Raw genomic sequence first — 22,374 nt, forward strand, 5'->3', positions numbered from 1 at the left:
TAGTAGTAATTTTTTATAAAATACTACTTTAAGCATTTTGATATGAATTTTTTAATATCAAACTTTAATATAAAAGACAAAAATATAAGAAAAATAAATAATTTCTCAACCAACCCCATAGATCTCTTACACACCACAGGAATTTCCATTTTTGCCCTCAGCTTTTGTAGATGGATCTCCGAAAGCACTTCATATTTTAAAAAAATTTGATTTCTTCCGTAGATGCATCTACGGAAGCATAATAAACTAGTATATGTTGGGAGAAAATACACATAATATCAGTTCAGGGATTCTTCCGTAGATGCACCTACGGAAAGGCTTAGCACCACATTCTTCCGTAGATGCATCTACGGAAGTGTCTGATATAGTTTGAACCAGCATGATCACTCCCTCCATTGTTTCATTTCTCCAAACACCACATACTCCATACCCTAAAAACCCTACTTCATCAATACCTTATATCACTCCAAGACTTAAACTTTGTGGTGCAACAAGTCAAAGGAACCAAGAGGAGTCTGAATTTCAGGTAAATAATCACTTTCAACCGCTACATTGTTCACATTATCAATCTTTTTCTGTGCACAAATGTAACGTAGCTTTTGTAGATGGATCTAAGGAACGTGTTGAGGAAGAACACTTCCGTAGATGGATCTACGGAATAGTCCCTGCAATTTTTTTCCAGCATTTTGTAATTCTGTGTGATTTTTGGCAAAATAGGTATGGTGCACCCAGATAATATTTCAAGTAAATTAGCTTCTTTAGTCGATGTTAGTGCGAGTATCGATGAGGTGGTCGCAAATGTGGTAGATATCGGAGGTGACTTTATTAGCAAGCATGACTTTGATGATCGTGAAAGCATGCTAATATGGATTCGTCGGAAAGCAGTTAACCTTGGATTTGGTGTGGTAATCGGAAGATCAGATAATGGTACCGCAAGAAGAAACCCGTTTGTTACAATGTTGTGCGAAAGAAGCGGGAAATATAATCCTCCTCTAAAGAAGTTTAAAAAAGACGACACGAGTACTAGAAAATGCGAGTGTCCATTTAAAATTTGTTGTTATATGTTAGCTAGGAAGAAGTGGAGAAGCTCTGTTATTTGTGGTTTGCATAACCATGAATTGTGCGTAAAATTACAAGGCCACCCTATGGCATGTCGGCTCAATCCGGTTGAGAATGCATCTATTAAAGATATGTCCTTGAATTTTGTCCAACCGAAAAATATACTCGCCACATTGAAAAGGAAGGAACCCGACAACATATCAAACATAAGGCAAGTGTATAATCAATGGTACCGCAATAATAAGGCGAGTAGGGGTGATAGGAACGATTTTGAAAGGTTGAACAACACCGAGAAGGAATCAAATATCGAAAAGTCAAGATTAGAACCTCCAATAGATTTAGCCGGCGATAGTTCTTTTGATGTATTTATGTAGTTTCAAAGTGTAATATATACACTCTATAACATTTCAAAATAATCCTTGTTGTCAAGTCTTACTTTATGTGTTTATGCATTTTTCCTTTTTCTCACTACTGCTAGCTACTGCATTGCTTCTGTTGAAAACAAACAGGGAAACTTCCGTAGATGCATCTACGGAAGGTGCTAATTTGAAAAATTATGGGTGTTTACGGAAAGAGGAATTTTAAAACCCTTTCGTGGATATATCTACAGAACTTTCTGTGACAGAGTTTGTGTGGTCCATAGTCTCCAATGGCTTCTATAAATTTGGGGTTTCAAGGTTTGCATTACACACAAACACAAACTCTAAACACAAACACAAACTCTAAACACAAACACAAAAATGTCTCACATTAGGCCATATGGATGTCATCGAAAATCAATGAAGCGTCCCGATCCTGAACCGGAATACCGCATAAGGGATGGGCATGTCATTTTCTCTCCCGTCAAACCCCTCATGCCGGTGAAGTTTTAGAATATTCATTCCTTCGACCAACTCAAGAGGACTATCATTTCTTTTTTAGAGGGGGAGTAGAAACCCGGAGAAGAAATCAAAAGGATCCAGCGACTTAGAACAAGGACCTCGTTTGAGACCGGAAAAACGGAACGTTGGCGGGTTGAAGTGAAATTTGACATGGATTCCATTCAAATGATGCATGGATTAGATGACATTGTTTTAACCGTTGTAATTTCTTAGATCTCTTAGTTTTCTTAATTTACTTTTGAAAATTTCATTGTAATGCCGATTAATCAATGAATCAATGCATGGGTCTTTTATGGTTCAAAATGCTTCTGTTCTTGTCTGCTTCCGTGGATAGATCCACGAAATGATTCCATAGGTGCATCTACGGAACAAAGTAAACGTAAACAAAAAAAGGGTGCTTCCGGAGATCCATCTACGAAAGCACGAGGGTAAATTTGTCAATTCGGTGGTGCGCCTAAATGTTATGGGGTGGGGTGAGAAATTTTTGAAAAAAATATATAATTTAAAGACTATTTAAGTTTGTCTTTTCAAGATTTTAAGTTCTTTTGCAAATAGTGCTCTTATTATTTAATTTTGATTTTTACATTCCACTTTATGTTGTATCAAAGATGGTTTATGAGAGTATATGGTAATATTTCCCTATTAGGGTTTGCATGAGCTCTCTGTCGTTAGTGTTTGTTATTACAAACCTCGAAACACAAGCTCGAAAGAGGACCTGAGGATTCGTAGCACTAAGAAAGTTAAAGACTTGTGGAGGAATTAAGTGGAGGCAAGAGTACCGTAAATGTTTTGGTTCTCACCACCATAGCTTCCATCTCTTACAAGAACACGGTGACAACTGAATCACATGACACGATGAATCAGGAGCCACAAGATTTAGAGGAAGAAGTTATTAAAGGGTTAAAGATTGAAGAAATAAAATTTGGCGATTACGATTGCCCAAAATTCATTCTTTCTGCCAAAGGAAAAAAGGATAGCAAAACCTTGGAAAAAAGGAGTTATTGTGAAGATGTTGGAAAGAATAATAGCTTACAAAATTTTGGAGAATAAACTAAATCAATTATGAGAAAAGATAGTAGTCTTGAACATAGCTGACTTGGGGCAAGAATACTACCTCGTCACATTCACCGATGAAGAGGATCGGAACCTAGCTCTTATGGAGGGACCATGGCTAATTTACGATCACTATCTCTCCGTGAAAGAATTGAGTCCTAACTTTTGCCCTAATAGCGATGCCATAGAGAAGCTAGTTGTGTGGGTGAGAATTCTTTGATTTCCCATTGAATACTATGATTATCGTTTCATATCGCTAATCGGAAATTGCATTAGGAGAACGGTGAAGGTGGACAAGAATACTCTATAAAGGGAGCGAGGGGAGTACATATTATTGTGTATACATGTTTATTTGACCAAGTCCATCTTAGCCACGTTTTCCATCAAAAGAAAACATTATAAAGTTGAGTATGAGGGACTTCACTTGCTATGCCTCTCCTATGGAAAATTTGAATAGTACTCAGAAAGCTGTGTAGAGAGAAATAAAATGGGATAAAGCATACAATTGAAGGAACATGAAATGGTAAGAACAAGGTAAGGATAAGAAAAATCCAATGATTGGCAAGACTGGACCATGTACAATGGTGCAAAAACCTAAGAGAACAAGGAAAATTAATGGGCCTTAGGAGATTTGGGCTCAACCAGGGGAAAAGATGATACTCTCCAAGGAAGTCAAGGTAAGTTTAAGGTGCAAACCAAAGAGTCAGACTCGAGATTCATGGCGCTAGAAGATTAATAGGTATGGACAAGGTGGCCGAAGCAATCGTGAATATTGCTGAAGAAAGCCCGTGCAATGAAACGGAAGATCCTAGCAACATAAGAGAGGTAAATGAAATAATAGGTGGAAAACATGTGGAGGATACCCTGGCAGATAAAAGGAAAAGGAATAAAATATCAAAATCCCAATCAAGGTTGATAATCGCTTCAAAGGGTATTACAAAGACAAAACCAAAGACGGAGTGACACGTGACGGAGGCAGGAAACGAACAGTGGAAGACGGGGAATTGGGTGATTTTGTTAAGGGCTTGAACGTGTTCAAGCCCTTTACAAAATCTCTCAATTCTTTGCATCATATTTATGGGCCAAAAATGTTCCAGGACTTTTGAATACCATTAAGTCTTCTCATTACCCAATTCTACTCATGTAACAGTATGCATATTCCATTTAGAAGAAGCATTTTTTATTCTTTCCATGTTTGTCTTGAAGTCCTGACTTGTATCCCATGCATTAGACATCATGGTTTCATATGATTCCTCCAAGACCCACGCGCATTCAAACTTGAAAGACTTTGGGGGCCTGATAAACGCATAATTCTTTAGAGAGACGAGAATAGGATGATGGTTGAAGAACTCAAAACGACTCAAAACTTTGACTTGAGCATCCGAGAATTGGATGCGCCAATAATCATTACACATAGATCTATCTAACCTTTCATAAAATAGAAGACCACCAAAAGGAATAGGACCACGCCATGTGAACTTATGACCAATAAAATATATGTCAATGATGTTGCATTCATTGATTCTATCACGAAAAAGGTTACACTTTTTGATTGAAGCAGAGGCTCTAACTTGTTTCTATGTTATTGTCTAAATATTGTTGAAATTACCACCTAGAATCCAACTACATCTCATATTTTGAGCTACATCTTTTGAGCTCTCCCACAACTCCTTTCTTCCTTCTTACCTAGGGTTCGTGTACATCAGTGTGAAGAACCACTCTCTACCTCCTTGCTACTTTACCCTTACATGAATGAATTGAAAATTCAACTTTTCAATATGGATTGAAGCCTTCTCTTCTTTCCACTCCATTGTTATGCCTCTAAAGAATCCACTAACCTCTATATATACATATCCATAAAATATTTAAAAGAAAAGGGTTGTTCATTCGATTGTAATTCTTACAAACACGGAGAAACTCCTTGCTCGCCGTGCCTCTGTAATTCCAAACGAAGATTTTCCATTGATCCACTATCATAAGACCTAATGAATAATTTAACCGACCCCTTGCAATTAGGACAAATTCTTTTTCACCAACACCATGTCTGAGTCATCTCTATGTTCCGATTTCCCAAACTTCATGGATTCCCATGCTCTGGTGTCTTTTTCTTCATGTCGTATGTTGCGTAAGTTTTCTTCAGATTCCGTGTTTTTTGAGTTAACCCTATCTCTCGAACCTTAGGCCTTAAATTCTTTTGTGCCAAGCTTGGCTAGGTTGTGGCATATCCCTTTATCTGGTCCACTACTTTCCACTCTTGTCTCTGAGTTACATTTCCCTTTATCTGGTCCACTAATTAGCACCTCTATCAAAAGTCTTGGAACATTGTGGGCCCATAGCTATGCACATATGTCAAGGCCACGTGGAGCAACACAACTAGTATTTCAGAGGAAATTTTACTGATTTAAGTCTCACATTTATATACACGCGCCAAGCCCAATGGTAATGGGCATGAGGGAATGTTTTAGAAAAATCCTAAGTCTCGCATTAGTTATAGATAAAACATTGATAGATTTTATATAGAGTGATACATTTCATCTTACAAGTCGGATTTATAATGATGAGTTAGGCCAAACTCTTTTCTTAAATGGAAAATAATATGAATATATTGAAAAAGGTAAAGGGCAAAAATTTCCAAAGTAAAAATAGATATGAAGTTAGGTTACAAGAAGTACCAAATCAAGTCACCACTAGAAAGAGAGAGAACTAGATAAATTAGTAAAAAAGCAAACAAATATAAAAAAAACAACAAAGAGATGAAAAACAACCTATGAAAAAGGAATAAGCAATGAAAGGTAACACTTGTCAACACAAAAAGAAAGTTAGATCTCATCCGCTCAGAACCACTATTAACAAAAAAAAAAAAGAACCCTAGAAATTACCAATGTTAAAAAATTTGACGAAGACACTCGAGCAAATATTGTCTCACAGAGAGAATATAATTACCAATTCAATAGTAGAGAGCACGTGAGGTAGTAATTGAACTCCTAAAAATCATTTCCATGAAAGGAAATTCTCTTTTCTTCCACCTCATCCGCCGAAATAGACACATCTGTAAAAATAACATCATTCATAAATTTTCAAAGTAACCAGATAACTCACCTAAGGAGATTTCTCAACAATGTAAGCTTCAATATAAAATCTCTAATCTTCGATATAAGCTTCAAAATGTAGTTGGTATTAAAAAAGACACTACTACAAACTATACATTTCATAATAAATTATTACTTCGATCAAAGTATTCACCGTAGTAGAATCTAATCAATTAGATGTGTTCCTTTTCTTTTCTTTTTTTCATTCTTAAGCCACTTTTTGCCACGGTTAGAATTCTAAGTGTTGTAAAAATGGCGCCTGGTTATGTGCTTGAATCCCAACCAACAGTTTTGACTTTTTTATTTATTTTTAAGCCACTTTTTACCACGGTTGAAATTCCAACTGTGGTGAAAAGTGACGCCTAGTCACGAATTCAAATCTCGACACCAACAATTTTGTTTTTTTTTAAGCCACTTTTTACCACTTTAGAATTCTAACCATAGTGAAAAATGACGTCTTCCTATTTTTTTTATTTTTTAAATTAAAAATAAATTATATTTCCAACATATATAATAAGATACTGTGTCCATTCACTTGTTGTAGACGAACTTCACTTTTACCTTCAAACTTCATTTTACATTTACGAAACTCTGTTTTTCTACTAAACCAAACTCGAAATATCCTTTAATTTCTTCCATAAATAAAACTTGAAAAATATCATTTCTTTCATTAACAAGTTTCGAAACTCCATCATCTCTTCTCCCACTTGAACAAGACAGGGAAAATTTGAATTCAAGTTAGCAATGTTAGTTGTTGTTATTGTGTTGGATACAATATTTAAGGTTGTTATTATTGAGATTTAAAATTTAACGTTTTTGTTGATTTTTTTGTTGTTGCTCTTATTGTTCTTGTTATTGTTGTTGTTGTTGTTGTTGTTGTTGTTGTTGTGTCACAAATATTTAATATTTTATATTGTGATGGAAGTTATGAATGTAATCAGCCAAAACATGTGTCAAAAATAAAATTTGGTCTGAGTGACTTTTTATCACGGCTGTAAGTTTCAACCATGATGAAAAGATGACTGACTAGATTTGGTTGGAATTTCCATTTGTGTTGAAATGTAGTGTGATATCCAGTTTTTGACCACAGACTTTAACCCGTAGTAGAAAGTCCGTAGTAGAAAGTATCGCTCTTACTATCACACTCTTTGTTACCATGGATCACCATCTATAATAGAATCCTTTGTCCAACCGTACGTAATAGATACTTTTGTAGTAGTGAGATCTTGTTTTTTTTATGTGAACATTTTGTAGGTGTGTTACTTCATGTGTGTTATTGCATAAAATTATTTTTGTTTAAGATCTTTTATCTGGTTGTCATTGTTATGAATTATTTTTAATTATTCTATCAATTTCACATGTTAACAAATCTTAACTAGGTGCTACCTGAGATTTTGGTCGATGCTTCTGTTTAAATCCATTTGAGAAGTAGTCGACAACTCCATTGATTGTTAAACTTTTGTTAGACAATTAACCTCATCATTTGAACTAACTTACACGATGAAATTCAAAACCGATTCAAATCCATTCACTAGAGATTGTGTGTGTTCAACAAGATACTCAGTCAAGATGGACATCACAGTGTTTTGGTATTTACTGCATCTTCTGACAAATTCCTTGACACCTTCGACCAATATAGGCCAATGATGACCAGCACGAAGAATCTTTTTGGTCAATGCTTCACAGTGAAAAGGGCGGTAGAAACAAACGACCATTCTATTAGGCTATGTTTGGGAGTTTGGAGGTGAGGGGAGGGGAAGGCTTCCAAAAACAAAAATTTTAAAAAATATAGGAAAATATTTAACATTTTTTGAAAAAATGATTTTGTTTAGAATGGTAAAAGAGTCATTATCAATAATATATTTTTAATTTTGGGAATACTATAACAACCTAAAAGATATTTGGAACATTTATGTAAGCCCTTCAAAACCCTCCAAAACCCTTCTTCAATACAATTTTTGAGTTCCCCATTTTATGGGGTATTTGGTGTTATGAATAAACTTAAACCCTCCAAAACCCTCCTACCCAAAATCTTTTTATCTTTTTCACCCAATTCTTCTTATTTTTCAAAGCCCTCCCCTCCCTTCCCCTCCAAACTCCCAAACATAGCCTTAGACTATAACCAGAGTTTCTCCCTTACACCCTACACCAAATAAAATAACACTCCAAGACAAAGCTCTCAACAGATACCTCTAATTTGTATATAAACCTCCGGCTTTTATGAACTCAACTCAAATACTTGTTGAACTTGTCAAACTAAGGAAAACAACAAACACACTTGAAAAGTTCACACATCTATTAACCTTTTTTTAAAAGAATGAGTCAAATGTAAAACTTTCATGGTCACATTGAGTACTGACTTCATTCATAATTATATAAACTTTCTTGATCGATTATGACGATAATTAATTTATAATAACCATCTAAAACTAAAACATATCCAACTATAAAACGATAAAAACCATATACAAGCAAAATCTTCCAAATGGCCGGCTTAAACATCATTATTATATCATATGCTAATCCATTTGTCTTTTCTTCCTTTTGACACAAATTATGTCATGTTCTCCAATCATACTTCTATAATTAGTACCAAGGTTGGCTTAACCACAATACTAATCAATATTAATATAACTAAACTATAGAGTAGCTTAGGAGAAACAACATTAACATGGCAGGAGGAGCTGCTTTAGGAGAAAGAACATTGAAGGAAACACCAACTTGGGCTGTGGCTGTTGTCTGTGCTGTCTTCATCATCATCTCTATATTAATCGAACATGGAATCCATACACTCGAAAAGGCACGTAACTTCATATTAATTACTATAATATAAACTTCAATAATACTATTACTGATTAATAATCTTTCTAATTTTACATATCACAGTGGTTTCACAAAAAACATAAAAAGGCTATGAGTGAAGCCTTGGAGAAAATCAAAGCAGAATTAATGCTATTAGGATTCCTATCCTTGTTACTTACATTCGGTACAAAATATATCGCAAAGATATGTATCCCTCCGACTTTAGGCGACAGCATGCTTCCATGCAAGAAGGAGGAAGTGGAAGAAGAGTCCAAAGACGATAGAAGGAGGTTACTTTCTTTCGATGATAACGTTGTATGGCGTCGAGGTTTGGCAGCAGCATCGGGCGGCGATGATTATTGTTCGCAAAAGGTGAGTAAGACTACATATATTGAAAAATGTTTAGATATTATTTGATATTTCAATTTATGCATATGACTTTAATTATAATTCTCTTGTTTGTGCAAATGGATTATGCAGAATCAAGTGTCTTTGATTTCTCAATCCGGAGTGCACCAATTGCATATATTCATATTTGTACTCGCCGTTTTTCACATTTTTTACAGCGTCATGACTATGGTACTAGCTCGAGCAAAAGTGAGTTCATTTTTCGACAAATATATGATTCTGTCGATTTTATTGTATTTTTATTTATATCTTGACAAAAAATAAGACTGATCAAAATGAGTTTGATGAACACAACAGATGAAGAAATGGAAGGCTTGGGAAGACGAAACATCGTCCGTAGAGTACCAATTTACGCACGGTACTTCATTTTTTTTCTTCCATTCTTAATAAATCGCGGGAAAATATTTTTATGTAGTTTCATATCATGATTGATAAATATGCTGCTACAGATCCTGCAAGGTTTAGGTTTGCGCATCAAACATCGTTTGTTAGGCGTCATTCAGGCTGGACTAGAAAGCCGGGAATAAGATGGATAGTGAGTTTCATACATTGTTTGTTTACTTATGCAGCAAGAAAAGTATTGAATGGATGGTTTAGTAATAACTTATATGAATTAATCACTTTTTTTTAAGGTGGCATTCTTCAGACAATTTTTCGCGTCTGTGAGTAAGGTTGATTACATGACTATGCGGCATGGATTTATAAACGTGAGTGCCAAACAAACCTTACATAAAAAAAATTGTTACTACTTTAAATTGATGTGAAAACTCAAAAACTTAATCAGATGCAATCATGCAGGCACATTTTGCTCCTGATAGTAAATTTGACTTTCATAAGTACATCAAAAGATCAATGGAAGATGATTTTAAAGTTGTCGTCGGTATAAGGTAATTAACGAAGCTAAACTCGATAATGCAATCTTCAATAGCTTTTGTCTGATACCAACATCATCATCATCTGAAATTTCTATTTTACAGTATTCCGTTATGGGCTTTCGCGATCATCTTTCTGCTAATGAATGTTTACAGTAAGTAAACTAATCCTTGTTAGTAAACATAAACTAATTAACTTCATTGTAATTCTAATCAATTTTTTTAATTAACTTGATAAATCTTTTTTCAGATTGGTACACACTCACCTGGCTATCATTAGCACCACTAGTGGTAATTACTTAAGAAATTTCATATATAATAATTGAAAAAACTTCAACTAGGCCCGTCCGTGATAAGCATAATTCAGGCGTATGCAAATTTTTTTCAGATACTTTTATTAGTTGGCACGAAGCTTGAGCTGATTATCTTGGAAATGGCCCAAGAAATTCAAGATCGAACAACAATTGTAAGAGGCGTGCCCGTGGTAGAACCTAACAACAAGTTTTTCTGGTTTAATCGTCCACAATGGATCATCTTCTTGATTCATTTTACTTTATTCCAGGTGTGATGATAGCTTTATTTTGTTTAATCTTGATCAATCAGAAGCGCAGACACAAATACCGAACACTACCCTGAATTAGTCGAACATAATTACATGTATCGGTGAACACCTTGACATAATGTTATTTTTTATGATTTTGCAGAATGCTTTTCAAATAGCCTATTTCTTGTGGACATGGGTAAGAATCTACCTCATATCATAGCTAATATGTTTTTTTAGATTTGAATTTTCCAAGAATGTTTTTTTTTTTACATTTTTCATTTATTTAAAAAATGCAGTACGAGTTTAAGCTCACATCATGCTTCCATGAAAACTTGCCACTAATAGTGATAAGGGTTGTCCTTGGAGTAGCCCTACAAGTCCTATGTAGTTACATAACATTTCCTCTCTATGCACTTGTCACACAGGTAAGACTATTAACTCAAATTGTCGTCTCAAGTTTTTGTAAGTCCCATATAGTCTGCTCGCAGTTTAATCGTGACAATATTTTGAGGTTTTATTTAACTGTGGTTTAATCGTGCCATATTTTGGTTCTTGTGCAATATCCAACATTGCACGCTCTAAAAGACGGTCATGCTCAAACTAACCACACCATTAAATTCTAATCTTACTCAATTGTGAATTAAATTTGTAGATGGGATCTCACATGAAGAAAGGAATATTTGAGGAACAAACAACAAAAGCACTTAAAAAATGGCAAAAATCAGCAAGAGAAAAGAGAAAGTTAAGAAATGCAGGTTCAATAGAGATTCCATCAATGAGTGGAGAAACAACACCAAGTCAAGGAACATCACCTATGCATTTGCTTCATAAGTTCAAACCTAGTAGTAACCAAACAGACACAGATAGTGTTTTATATTCTCCAAGATCATACCAGTCTGATCAAACTGATTTTTCCGACACAGAAGGATCTACACACCAAACGAATTTGAATCTTAATCAAATCATGGCACCGCCCCTACATCAACCAGTGAATAATAATAATAATCAGTTAAATCATAATATTGATTTTTCCTTTGATAAGCCTTAACAAGTAACAATGGTACAATTTGATGACCAACTTGTGTGGCTTTTTTTAGATGTAAAAGTTAGTTATACTAGTTAGTTATATTTAATAGCTGTATCAATTCTCATAAGTGATCACAATTATTAAAGTAAGAAGATCTTGCTCAAACTATCTCTCTTTATCTCTTATGCATTGTTGTTCATTCAATATGATATACCATACGCCTAAAATGAACCCATTCCGATGCACCGTCATCTTCTTGCCTTCAAACTTCATCTTGCATTTAGGAAACTCTATTTTATATCTTGAAAAGTTCACACATCTATTGACCTTTTTTCTTTAAGACTGAGTCAAATGTAAAACTTTCTTGGCTCAATACAAAACAAAACTGTGGCAACAAATAGATAAACAATTGATTTAGAGCCACAAATTTGAAGTTTCAAAGATAGGGTTTTATCTGTAATAGCACCCATTGTTTTTCTTGTCCATCACATATGAACCATTCGTTACCAAAAATTAGTGATAGTTAGAAGATATTATTTCATTTTTTAAAATTTTTTTTGATAAAATTATTAGGAGAAAACTTTATTTAAGAGACTTATCAGTACTATTGACTTCATTCATAATTATATACAAGCAAAATCTTCCAAATGGCTGGCTAAAACATCATTATTATATACCATAGTACCAAGGTTTTCTTAGCCACAAAAATAATATTGACATAAACTAGACTATAGTAGAGTAGCTTAGAAGAAACAACATTAACGCATGGCAGGAGGAGCTGCCATAGGTGAAAGAACATTGAAGGAAACGCCAACTTGGGCTGTGGCTGTTGTCTGTACTGTCTTCATCATCATCTCTATATTAATCGAACATGGAATCCATACACTCGAAAAGGTACGTACGTAGCTTCATATTAATTACAATCCTATAAACTTCAATAATATTGATTACTAATCTTTCTAATTTTACATGTATCACAGTGGTTTCACAAAAAACATAAGAAGGCTATGAGTGAAGCCTTGGAGAAAATCAAAGCAGAATTAATGCTATTGGGGTTCCTATCCTTGTTACTTACCGTCGGTACAAACTATATAGCAAAGATATGTATCCCTCTGACGTTTGGCGACATCATGCTTCCATGCAAGAAGGAGAAAGTGGGAAAAGTGTCAAAAGACAATAGAAGGGGGTTACTTTCTTTCGATGATAACGTTGTATGGCGTCGAGGTTTGGCAGCAGCATCGGGAGGTGATGATTATTGTTCAAAAAAAGTGAGTAAGATTGTAGATATTAAAAAATGTTTAGTTATTATTTATTTAAGATTGTATGTAACTCTCTTGTTTGTGCAAATGAATTATATGCAGAATCAAGTGCCTTTGATTTCGCAATCCGGAGTGCACCAATTGCATATATTCATATTTGTACTCGCCGTTTGTCACATTATTTACAGCGGCATGACTATGGCACTAGCTAAAGCAAAAGTGAGTTTTGTTGATTTTATTGAACTTTTACTTACATCTTGATAAAAATAAGACTGATCAAAATGAGTTTGATGAACACAACAGATGAAGAAATGGAAGGCTTGGGAAGCAGAAACATCGTCCGCAGAGTACCAATTTACGCACGGTACTTCATTTTTTTCTTCCATTAATTCTTAACAAAATGCGGAACAGTTCTTTTTAATGTAATTTCGTAATGATCGATATGCTGCTGCAGATCCTGCAAAGTTTAGGTTTGCGCATCAAACAACGTTTCTTAGGCGTCATTCGAACTGGACAAGAAAGCCAGGAATACGATGGATAGTGAGTTTCATTCATACATTGTTTGTTTACTTCTTTAGCAAGAAAGATACTGAATGGATGGTTTAATCATTTATATGAAATAATCACTTTTTTTAAGGTGGCATTCTTCAGACAAATCTTTGCATCTGTGAGTAAGGTGGATTACATGACTATGCGACATGGATTTATAAACGTGAGTGCCAAACAAACCGTACATTAAAAAATGTTTTCTAAATTAATGTAAAAACTCAAAAATTTAATCAAATGCATACAGGCACATTTTGCTCCTGATAGTAAAATTGACTTTCATAAATACATCAAAAGAACATTGGAAGACGATTTTAAAGTTGTCGTCGGTATAAGGTAATTAACGAAGCTAAACTCGATAATGCAATCTTCAATGGCTTTTGTCTGATACTAAAATCATCATCATCTGAAATTTCTATTTTACAGTATTCCGTTATGGGCTTTCGCGATCATCTTTATGCTAATGAACGTTTACAGTAAGTAAACTAGTTCTTATTAGTAAACTAATTAACTTCATTGTAATTGTAATCAATTTTGGTTAATTAACTTCATTAATATTTTTCAGATTGGTACACATTCACTTGGCTATCATTAGTACCATTAGTGGTAATTACCTAAGAAATTTCATATATAATAATTGAATAAACTTTAATTAGGACCGCGATAAGCATATAATCGGGTGTTTTCAATTTTTTCCAGATACTTTTATTAGTTGGCACAAAGCTTCAACTGATAATCATGGAAATGGCCCAAGAAATTCAAGATCGAACAACAATTGTAAGAGGCATGCCCGTGGTACAGCCTGACAACAAGTTTTTTTGGTTTAATCGTCCCCATTGGATCCTCTTCTTGATTCATTTTACTTTATTCCAGGTGATGATCGCTTTATTTAGTTTAATCTTGATCAATCAGAAGCACATACACAAATACGGGGCACTATCCTGAATTAGTCGAACATAATCACATGTATCGGGGAACACTTGACATAATTTTATTTTTTATGATTTTGCAGAATGCTTTTCAATTAGCCTATTTCTTGTGGACATGGGTAAGAATCTACCTCTTATCGGCGCAAATATGTTTTTTTTAGAGATATGAATTTTCCAAAGATGTTTTTTTTTTACATTTTTCATTTATTTAAAAAATGCAGTATGAGTTTAAGATCACATCTTGCTTCCATGAAAACTTGCTAGTAATATTGATAAGAGTTGTCTTTGGAGCATTCCTACAATTCCTATGTAGTCACAAAACATTTCCTCTCTATGCACTTGTCACACAGGTAAAACTATTAACTCAAATTGCCTTTTCAACTTTCTATAGGTTCCATGTGGTTTATTCGCAGATTATTTAAACACGATTTAATCGTGATAATATTGTATGAGGTCTTATTTAACCACAGTTTAATCGTGAAAATATTTGTACGAGGTTTTATTTAACCACGGTTTAATCGTGACAAATTTTAGACGCTGTGCAATAGTCAGCCTTGCACACCTTGAAAGACGGTCCTGCTCAAATTAAACGCACCATTAAATTTTAAACTTACTCAATTGTGAATTAAATTTGCAGATGGGATCACACATGAAGAAAGGAATATTTGAGGAACAAACAGCAAAAGCACTTAAAAAATGGCAAAAATCAGCAAGAGAAAATAGGAAGTTAAGAAATGCAGGTTCAAATGAGATGCCTTCAATGGGTGGAGAAATAACACCAAGTCAAGGAACATCACCTATGCATTTACTTCACAAGTTCAAACCTAGGAGTAACCAAACAGAAACAGATAGTGTTTTGTATTCTCCAAGATCATACCAATCTGATGATCAAACTGATTTTTCGGACACAGAAGGATCTACACACCAAACGAATTTGAATCTTAATCAAACCATGGCACCTCCCCTACACCAACCAGTGAATAATAATCAGTTAAATCACAATATTGATTTTTCCTTTGTTAAGCCTTAACAAGTAACAATGGTATAATTTGATGACCAACTTGTGTGGCTTTTTTTAGATGTAAAAGTTAGTTATATCTAGGCTTAAATACACTTTTGGTCCGTGTAAGTTAGCGACTTTTTAATTTTCGTCCTGTAAGTTTATATTTTGGGTCAGAGTCCCTATACCTTACTTTTTGTTTGCGGTTTAGTCCCTAAAGCCAAAATCCGCAGGAAAATCTGCAGGGATTTTCCTGTGACTTTTCCTGCGGATTTTGATTTTAGGGACAAAAACGAACGCGAAAGTGAAATATAGGGACTCAGACCCAAAAAAAAAACTTACAGAGATGGAAATAAAAATCTCGCTAACTTACAGGGACCAAAAGTGCATTTAAGCCTTATATTTATTTAATGGTTGTATCAATTCTCATAAGTGCTCACAATTAAAATTGTGTTCTAAACTTCTAATTTGTATGAATATACATTAAAATCTTTAATAGTCTTGTGGGTAGCTCATACTAATCAGCCCACAGCCCAAAGCCTCACAAAAATGGGGGTAATCATGTGCCATGTTCTAAGTTTTTTATAAATAAACAATAATATGCATCGTCTTTTAATACAGTTCTAATAATTAAAGATGATTATTAACAATATGTTTTATTGGAGAGTAGATCAACCATAAATAGGTGTGATATCTTTAAAAAATTGGTTAGTTGGTTGGATAGAGAAGTTAGAGTGTGCAACTGATTTCAAGTTAGAGTGTGTAACTAACTTCATGATCACTACATGTATAAATGCAAACCTTAAGCCATTTCAAATATAATGAACATATATTATTAAAGCAAGAAGATCTTGGTCAAACTATAACTCTTTATCTTTTATGCATTGTTGTTCATTCAATATGATATCATACGCCTAAAAAGAACCTATTCTGATGCATCATCATCTTCATTCTCTTCGTCTCTTGGTTGAAGATCTAAGCTTCAAAGAAGCTTAATCTTTTTGGTTCCAATCTTTTTAAAAATCAAGTTCTGCATCAAGTTTCAAAGAAGCTTTCATGGTAGAATTAGAGAACTCACCTCATGACTCACAACATATAGCTCACTCGTCTCAAGCTACTTCAACACAACTTGCGTTTTCCAGCTTTGCAAATATTTGCACAAAAATTATCAATCAAACTCCAATAAAACAATTTCTTGTTGTGGAATCAACAAGTTGAAGGAGCCATCCTCTCTCGAAAACTCCACAAAATGGTGGTAAATTTTCAAATTCCTCCTATGTTCAAAACAGAAAATGATAGGATAACTAATGTGGTTTCTAAAAACTATGAATTTTGGAGATCAAGACTATTTTACATGGCTTTTACCTACAATCTTTAAAACAGTATTATCATGAGTTCTTTCATGCAAACATGCTTATGAAATCTGGGATAAGTTGCACAAGCACTTCAATTCTCAAATGAAAGCTCGAAATCATCAGTAAAGAGATAAGAATTTAAGACCAACAAGAAAGGAAATCGATTTATTTTAGAATATGTTCTTTGAGTTCTTGCTATAGTTGACTCACTCCTAACTATTGAAGATCCCATTTCTAAAAGAGATCAAACAGACACAATTGTTCAATGACTGCCTGAGGAATACAATCATTTCATTATTATGATCCATGGTAAGGTGGAACCAATTGATATTTATTATGTTGAGGCTCTTTTATATGTTACAGAAGCTAAATTGAACAAATTTTGCCAACAACTTGCAACTTCCGGTGCAACTGCTAATGTTGCTCAAGTTATGACTACCACAAATCTTGGAAGGAATGGTAATTCATCTGGCTCTCATCATTATTTTCGTGGTACAGTACGTTCGATTTGTGGAAGAGGGCGTGGCGGATAATTGTACAACACAAGTAATCGATCAACATGTCAACTCTGCAACAAGTACGATCATTCAGTAGTGGATTGTTGGCTTAACTATGATGAGTACTTTGAACCTACACTATATATGGCTCAAGCACTAGTACATACGTCAAGTAGCTCAACTGCCTCAAGAAGGTCTAAAGCATAAAACTTCCATATTTGTATAAGCAATTACTTTCTTAGATCATCTGGACAATTTGCAAATTCCTCAAGTTCTTAAATTCCAAGTCTGATTTGCAAACTCAGGTGCTTCTCATCACATTACTTTTGAAATTGCATTGCGTACTCATTAGCTAGAATTTTCGACATCCTCAAGTCGCGGCGTATCAGGAGAGAATATGAAGAAAACTCTTAGTGATGATTTGGTGATGTTCAGGAATACGACCGACATACATACTGAAACAACGTTTTGACATGAAGGTGGTTGACTGAGATGTCAACAAGTTGTCGGGAAGAAGAGTTATGGACTTAGTAATTTTTCAAGCAACAAGAGAGCACAACTCGACCACGACAGTTGAGATGTACAACGTGGCTAAATAACTCCTTTTTAGCCTTATCCGTTTAAAGGGACGCGTGGAAGCAGTTTTTTAAAGCAAGCGACATGCAACAGAGAACGTGGCATTTAGTGGAGAAAAATCCTCTTTTAGTAGTTATTTAGATTTCAGTAAAAATAGTAGTTATACAACAAAATTAAGAGTGTCATATTTACTATCAAACTCACAAAGACTTGGAGTACCAAACGAAGAGAGAAATGATTTCGAAGAGTGCAATGTATGTTTGATCACCATATTTACATTAATCAAAACTTTACTTTTGATTTTACATTCCGTTTACAGTCCTTTTTCATTGTCGAACTCTTTACTTTTTCAGTTAAGCTTCACTTTAACTTGTTTTACTTTCATAAAAGTGAATTCACCCACCGTTGAAATCATTCATACTTTCATTACATGCATTTTATTTAGAAAACTTTATGCATAATGTTCTAAGACCTTCTAGCCGGTCTTGCAAGTAACCTTTAATAAGAGACTAGCGGTGATTACCAAATTTCAGGGTAAACAAATTGGCACACCCAGTGGGACCTTATGCTAAGATTTTCAAATAAACTATTATAAGCATTGTGTTTTCTCTGTATGTGGTTTTCTTTTGCATGACGCACTACCAATGTTTGTATATGCATGAACTTGATAAGTGGGAAACAATTGCCTAAAATGTCACATTCTAACATAGACCCTAACACTTCTAACCCGTCACAGAGCAATGCTCAAAATATTGATGTCATACCAATTGGTACAACAACTCAAAATGTGACAATTTTGTCCCCTGTTAGGACATCTTCTGCCACTGGCTCGACAACAACGGCTTCCTCGATGTCAGTGCAAGAGGCTATATCATCACCACAACCTAGGGGTTCACCTTTTAACCCTTCTAAGTCACTTTTCAATTAAGTTTAATGCCACCTCCAGGGTATTATCAATATGGCATTCCACAATCGATGATGGTTGGCCTTCAATCGAATTTGTCGATGTATACTGATAATACAATGGCTACTGGACCATCTTCTAACCATAAGAATGCCTTTGTGGCGACTTTAAATAATAGTGGTAGACCAGGAGGGATAAGCTATATCCCCCCAAAAACACATTCGTTGAGAACAACTTCTGTAATGGCCCTGAGGCGACAATTGGACGAAAGTAATCTTGAGTTGGTGAATAATCTTACCAACCACTGGGCACCATGTTTAACCTTATGGTTACGAACACCAACCAGAGTTACCAGTTGTTGGCTAACTAAATGAGTCGGATTATTGATTTCTTCGGCACTCCTAAGATTCATCCTCGACCAACACCCCAATTATCAAATGTAAGGCAAGTTGATACGCCTGATGATGGGGAAGTTCGTGTTAATCAAGGGAAACCTATGGGATTTCAACCACATAAGCCCACTCCATAGAGAAAGGACGAAGAGTACATAGGTTGGTATAACCCTATATCACTGATAGTACAAAGGAATCATGATGTTGATCATGTCTTGAGAAATTTCCAAACGAACAATCTAGGGGGCACAACAATATTGTAAACATGGTCGAACAAGTGTTAGCCCAGAATAGTCTTAACGATGACCTTCACAAGCCTAATTATATCTCCTCTTTACCTTAGTACATTCAACAAACAGAATTACCCAGGGGATGGAAAGTCCCTAAATTTACCACGTTCGTTGGTGACACGAATGAGTCAACTGTCGAACACATAGCCAAGTTCCAAACTGAAGCTAGCGACATTGCCAACAGCAAATGTTTAAAAGTGAAATACTTCCCTAGTTATTTGACAAATAACACTTTTACCTGGTTCACAACTCTCACCCCTCATTCTATACAAACTTGGAGCCAATTGGAGAGAGTTTTCCGTGAGCAATTTTATATGGGCTAGTTGAAGATAAGTCTTAAGGAATTGACTAGTGTTAGACAAAAATGCCCGAGTCGATAGATAACTACCTCAACAGGTTTAGACTTCATAACGCAAGATGCTTTACTCAAATCTCTGAGCATGAATTGGTTGAAATAGCCACTGGAGGCCTAGACTATTCCATTAGGAAGAATTTAGATACTTAATACATTGAGGATATAGCGCAGTTGGCTGACAGGGTTCATAGATCAAATGCTTGAAAGCTAAAAAGGCTAAAACATCTAAGTACAGTAAAAAATACAAAATTGTGTATGTCGATACAAAAGAGTATCTCTCAGATTTGGTCAATGACTACGTTGAGGAGAATGAGGTCAATATGGCATAATTAAAACTAGGGCCTCCATATGTATGAAAGTTATTAAAACCATCAAGTGGGAAGAATCCTGTCGAGCCTAAGAATGAGAAATTCGTTGCTAAAACTTATACTGTCGATATTACAAAATGCAACAAAATATCTAATTTGCTAGTATCTGATGGCCACATTATAGTGCCTCTTAGCCTAAAATATCCCCTATTAGAGGAAATGAAAAAGAGAGGGTTTTGTAAATACCATAAGCATTGAAAGAAGGAAGGCTTCAATTCAGCCAAAAGCCTTGATGCAAGTTGATGCTGACCCTCTGCAAATTGGCGAAGCCAAATTTGTGGAACATGTCGAAATTATGATAGTAGAGGCTACTGGTGACCTTAAAATGGATGTTAAGACAGGAGAACATATGGAGGATTTGTTCGAGAAAATTGTTGCTAACATGATGAAGGTTGTATTTCCTTAGCATGAAGAGAAAACTGATGACCTTAAAATGTGATTGTTGGTGCGGTAAAGCGGCAAGCAACAAAAGTTTTGGAAGTATTTATCTGGGAAATTATCGTGTCCACAGAGATTAGTACTAAACTGTCGTTCGACGGATTCTTAGTTCTTGAGTTTGGGTTCAATGGGTTTTAAGTAAAAACGGAAAATATAACATATAAACATAAAAAGAATACATTCTTTGGAAAGAAATAACTTATCAGGCATGTAAATACACTCACACCTCACAAACTTAGATTTATCACTCCGCCGCACTCAATCTACAATGCTCATCAGAATCACCACATATCCCTCACATCAATGTCCATTTCTGCAATACCGACAAGAGTTCAACCATATTGCTCTTTCGATGATGTCTCAACCGATCGAACAACACATAAGCATTAAACTCCGATATTATATGGATGTGAACCCCAATCCTATCTCTAGAATCTAAGCTAACAGATATTCCCCTAATCAAGACTTGTTATGTCTATTTCTACAACAACACAAATCCAAAGCATTTAAGTAAAAAGATCAAGGAAACACCGATTAAGATTTATAAAGCAAACTTTATACAACTAATAGAAAGAGTAACAAACATCCGCGTGTTTAGAGTAAACTTACAAACAAAACCCAACAAAAGATAAATACACAAAGAAGAATGAAGAAGAACCAAATATCTCACGGGTTGTTAGCTCTGATTAATGAGAAATCTAACTCCGATCATCCAAATGCACAACCTCATGTTGTTTCCAAGCTCTCTACCAAAAAATGAAGGTTTGATGGATTAGGAACAAATACCCCCAAACCATAACCTAAAAAATCTATTTTTCCCTATTTATGCACTTTTAAATCTTCACAGCGCGCGTCGCGCGCGGGAGGGCGCTTCACACCCACTGTGGTGTCATGAAAAACATGAGCACAAGTGTTTTTGCCATAACTTGAGAACCGTAACTCCGATTTGTGCTCGGTTCGAAGCGTTGGAAAGATTATTCAATTTCCTATCTAACAATGAATAAATAACAACCAAATTGATGATTTATTATTCTTTGATTTTGAGCCTTATTCGTCGACGAGTTTGTTCCGTTGCTCAAAACGCACATTTGAAGTCGTGTCTTCAACACTTTAATGCTCATGCTCCAAATACGCAAGAATACCTACAAAAAGACATAAAAACTATCAAAAGGTATAAAAGTATATGAAAATACAACTATTCACAAAGTCTATGTATTTATACACAAAACGGGGAATTATTCAAACGGTATTAACAAAAAGTATTGATAAGTGCAACAAATTATATACACAAAATAACGATATTTGGCACTTAGCAATGATGAATAATGGCATTGTCAAAGAAAAATAGGCCGTTTTTGAAAAACCCGATGCTGGGATGATATACCATTTGAATCCTTTGTTTGTCAGAGCAAAGGTAGATGATGTGGTTTTCAACAAAGTATTTATCGATAAAGGTGTTGTTGTGAACTTAATGCCATAATCTTTGTTGAGGAAGATTGGGAAATTCTACACAGACCTTAGACCATACAATATGGTTTTGTCAAACTACGAAGAAAATAATAGTCACATTCTTGGAGTATACAAGTGGATTTATCAGTTGGCACTACTACATGGCCAACATTATTTACGGTGATACCGTCCAAGGCAAATTATAACCTGTTGTTGGGACGTGAGTGGATCCATGGGATAGGTGTTGTCCCTTCAACTTTGCACTAAATAATTTCTGTCTG

The 22,374-nt window shown here is 34.9% G+C and overlaps 3 protein-coding genes across 5 annotated transcripts; all 3 read left to right on the forward strand.

Annotated features, from left to right (window-relative positions):
- Positions 1–719: 719 nt before the first annotated feature.
- LOC131657571 (uncharacterized) lies at positions 720–1,433 on the forward strand. Its single transcript, XM_058926955.1, has one exon. The coding sequence runs from the start codon at positions 720–722 to the stop codon at positions 1,431–1,433; it is 714 nt and encodes a 237-aa protein (XP_058782938.1).
- A 7,278-nt stretch (positions 1,434–8,711) lies between these two features.
- LOC131660352 (MLO protein homolog 1-like) lies at positions 8,712–12,039 on the forward strand. The gene is made up of 13 exons (XM_058929583.1): positions 8,712–8,882; positions 8,969–9,256; positions 9,365–9,481; positions 9,590–9,650; positions 9,742–9,827; positions 9,925–9,999; positions 10,091–10,179; positions 10,270–10,319; positions 10,415–10,455; positions 10,553–10,726; positions 10,869–10,904; positions 11,005–11,133; positions 11,361–12,039. Exons 1-13 carry the CDS (start codon positions 8,754–8,756, stop codon positions 11,754–11,756), a joined length of 1,671 nt encoding a protein of 556 aa, XP_058785566.1. The 5' UTR covers positions 8,712–8,753; the 3' UTR covers positions 11,757–12,039.
- A 261-nt stretch (positions 12,040–12,300) lies between these two features.
- On the forward strand, positions 12,301–15,967 carry LOC131660353 (MLO protein homolog 1-like). Of its 3 annotated transcripts, XM_058929584.1 has the most exons (13): positions 12,301–12,629; positions 12,716–13,003; positions 13,097–13,213; positions 13,298–13,358; positions 13,449–13,534; positions 13,632–13,706; positions 13,788–13,876; positions 13,967–14,016; positions 14,106–14,146; positions 14,240–14,413; positions 14,553–14,588; positions 14,691–14,819; positions 15,107–15,967. In XM_058929584.1, exons 1-13 carry the CDS (start codon positions 12,501–12,503, stop codon positions 15,497–15,499), a joined length of 1,668 nt encoding a protein of 555 aa, XP_058785567.1. In that variant the 5' UTR covers positions 12,301–12,500; the 3' UTR covers positions 15,500–15,967. The 3 variants fall into 3 exon arrangements, with proteins under 3 accessions (XP_058785567.1, XP_058785568.1, XP_058785569.1); XM_058929585.1 differs by lacking the exons at positions 13,788–13,876; positions 13,967–14,016; positions 14,106–14,146; XM_058929586.1 differs by lacking the exons at positions 13,632–13,706; positions 13,788–13,876; positions 13,967–14,016; positions 14,106–14,146 and having other exon boundaries at positions 12,302–12,629.
- Positions 15,968–22,374: the final 6,407 nt, after the last annotated feature.

This window comes from Vicia villosa, linkage group LG3 (assembly GCF_029867415.1).
Source record: "Vicia villosa cultivar HV-30 ecotype Madison, WI linkage group LG3, Vvil1.0, whole genome shotgun sequence".
In the NCBI taxonomy this organism is placed as follows: domain Eukaryota; kingdom Viridiplantae; phylum Streptophyta; class Magnoliopsida; order Fabales; family Fabaceae; genus Vicia; species Vicia villosa.